This window comes from Perca flavescens, chromosome 3, assembly GCF_004354835.1.
Source record: "Perca flavescens isolate YP-PL-M2 chromosome 3, PFLA_1.0, whole genome shotgun sequence".
Lineage (NCBI taxonomy): Eukaryota > Metazoa > Chordata > Actinopteri > Perciformes > Percidae > Perca > Perca flavescens.
In genome coordinates this window covers 37854213-37856014 of record NC_041333.1, presented here as the reverse complement: position 1 = coordinate 37856014, position 1802 = coordinate 37854213, and the positions used below count along the sequence as shown (strand labels likewise).

Sequence of the window (1802 nt, the reverse complement as noted above, 5' to 3'; positions counted from 1 at the left end):
TATTTGAGACATGCAATAATGCAGTGAAAGATATTAAGACTTTCTTTTCAAAATAAAAGCATGTCAGTAAACTAAACCTGTCTGGCCCTTAGAGGGTCTTCTTTTATCCAAAAAACCCCCAAAAACATTCAGTTAACAGAGATACAAACAGAGCAAAGAGACTCATCTGGGTCTTTACTTTATGCATATAACTTTAAACAACAATCATAACAGTTGCTGATTGATTTAATCGACTACAAGCAGCCCCAACATTCATGTTAAATAAACTCCAGAATATAAGCAACCGGTTTAAAAACAATGAAAAAAAACTGTCCTGGGAGCAGTTCTGTGTGTCCAAAAACACACACACACACACACACACACACACACACACACCTGCAGAAACTCTGCTTCTGCGCATGCTCAGTAAGAAACAGGTTTAACAAAAAAAAAAAAAAAAAAAAACTGTCCTGGGATCAGTTCCATGTGTCCAAATCCCCCCCCACACACACACACACACACACACCTGCAGAAACTCTGCTTCTGCGCATGCTCAGTAAGCAGCAGGTTGAACAAAATAAAAACTGTCCTGGGATCAGTTCTGTGTGTTTAAATCGTCACTAACATCACACACACACAGGCTCCAACAGCTGCTCTGCTTCTGCGCATGCTCAGTAAGCAGCAGGTTGAACAAAATAAAAACTGTCCTGGGATCAGTTCCGTGTGTTTAAAGCTGCACTAACATACACATGTTCTCTTAATCCATCCACGACACACACACACACACAAGGGCTCCAACAGCTTCTCTGCTTCTGCGCATGCTCAGTAGGCCCTCATGGCCGCACCACCCCGGTGATCTCAGTACTTATGCATCTGTCTAGGGGTTTCTTTCTGCCATCAGCTCTCGGGCTTGTCCTTGTTGGGGCCCATGAACTCCACTCCGTCGATCGGGATGTCCTTCTCCTTGATGGCCTTCTGCACGCACCGCTGGTACTTCCGGAAGGTCTCGGTGCACGGGTCGCCGCTCCGGTCCCCCTTCAGGAACTTCTCGGCGAACCAGCGGTTGAAGCACTGGTCGTACTCGCGCTTCAGGTCCGTGCATGCTTCCCCGACGCTGTTCATGTCCGACGGTGTGTAAGCAGCTCAACTTCCCGCACCCTCGGAAGTTTTTAATGTATATTTTACTGTTTTATTGCTCCAAAAACGCAGCAACAATGCTGTCAACACGAACATTCGTGACTCTCCTTGAAACAGCGCGATGGGATTGGCTGGTTCGAGAGAGCCGTCGAACGTAATGGCGTCACGACGCGTCAGAGATATTGCGGTGAGAGGGAGGAATCACTCTTTTATAGATAGATAGATAGATAGATAGATAGATAGATAGATAGATAGATAGATAGATAGATAGATAGATAGATAGATAGATAGATAGATAGATAGATAGATAGATAGATAGATAGATAGATAGATAGATAGATAGATAGATAGATAGATAGATAGATAGATAGATAGATAGATAGATAGATAGATAGATAGATAGATAGATAGATAGATAGATAGATAGATAGATAGATCACACATACAGAATATAGGGTTAATACCTAACCCTACATGAAGTAAAAGAATACAGTATACATTAAATAATAATAGAATATAAGAAAAAATAGTTTAAGATATCTATAAGTTGGGAATAAAAACTGTACAACTGTTTAAATAGAGAGATAGATGGATGAATGGATAGATAGATACTTTATTGATCCCCAATACTGACACAACATACACATACATCATAAACAGGATGATAAAATAACAAAAATCCACAC

General features: G+C 41.3%; 1 protein-coding gene across 1 annotated transcript; it reads right to left on the bottom strand.

Annotated features, from left to right (window-relative positions):
• Positions 1-430: 430 nt before the first annotated feature.
• On the bottom strand, positions 431-1283 carry triap1 (TP53 regulated inhibitor of apoptosis 1). Its single transcript, XM_028573568.1, has one exon. It carries the CDS (start codon positions 1099-1101, stop codon positions 877-879), a length of 225 nt encoding a protein of 74 aa, XP_028429369.1. The 5' UTR covers positions 1102-1283; the 3' UTR covers positions 431-876.
• Between the last annotated feature and the right edge of the window lie 519 nt (positions 1284-1802).

Bases quoted from the DNA above. Each gene is read 5' to 3' on its own strand.
- triap1 (XM_028573568.1), bottom strand. From the start codon at position 1,101: ATGAACAGCGTCGGGGAAGCATGCACGGACCTGAAGCGCGAGTACGAC.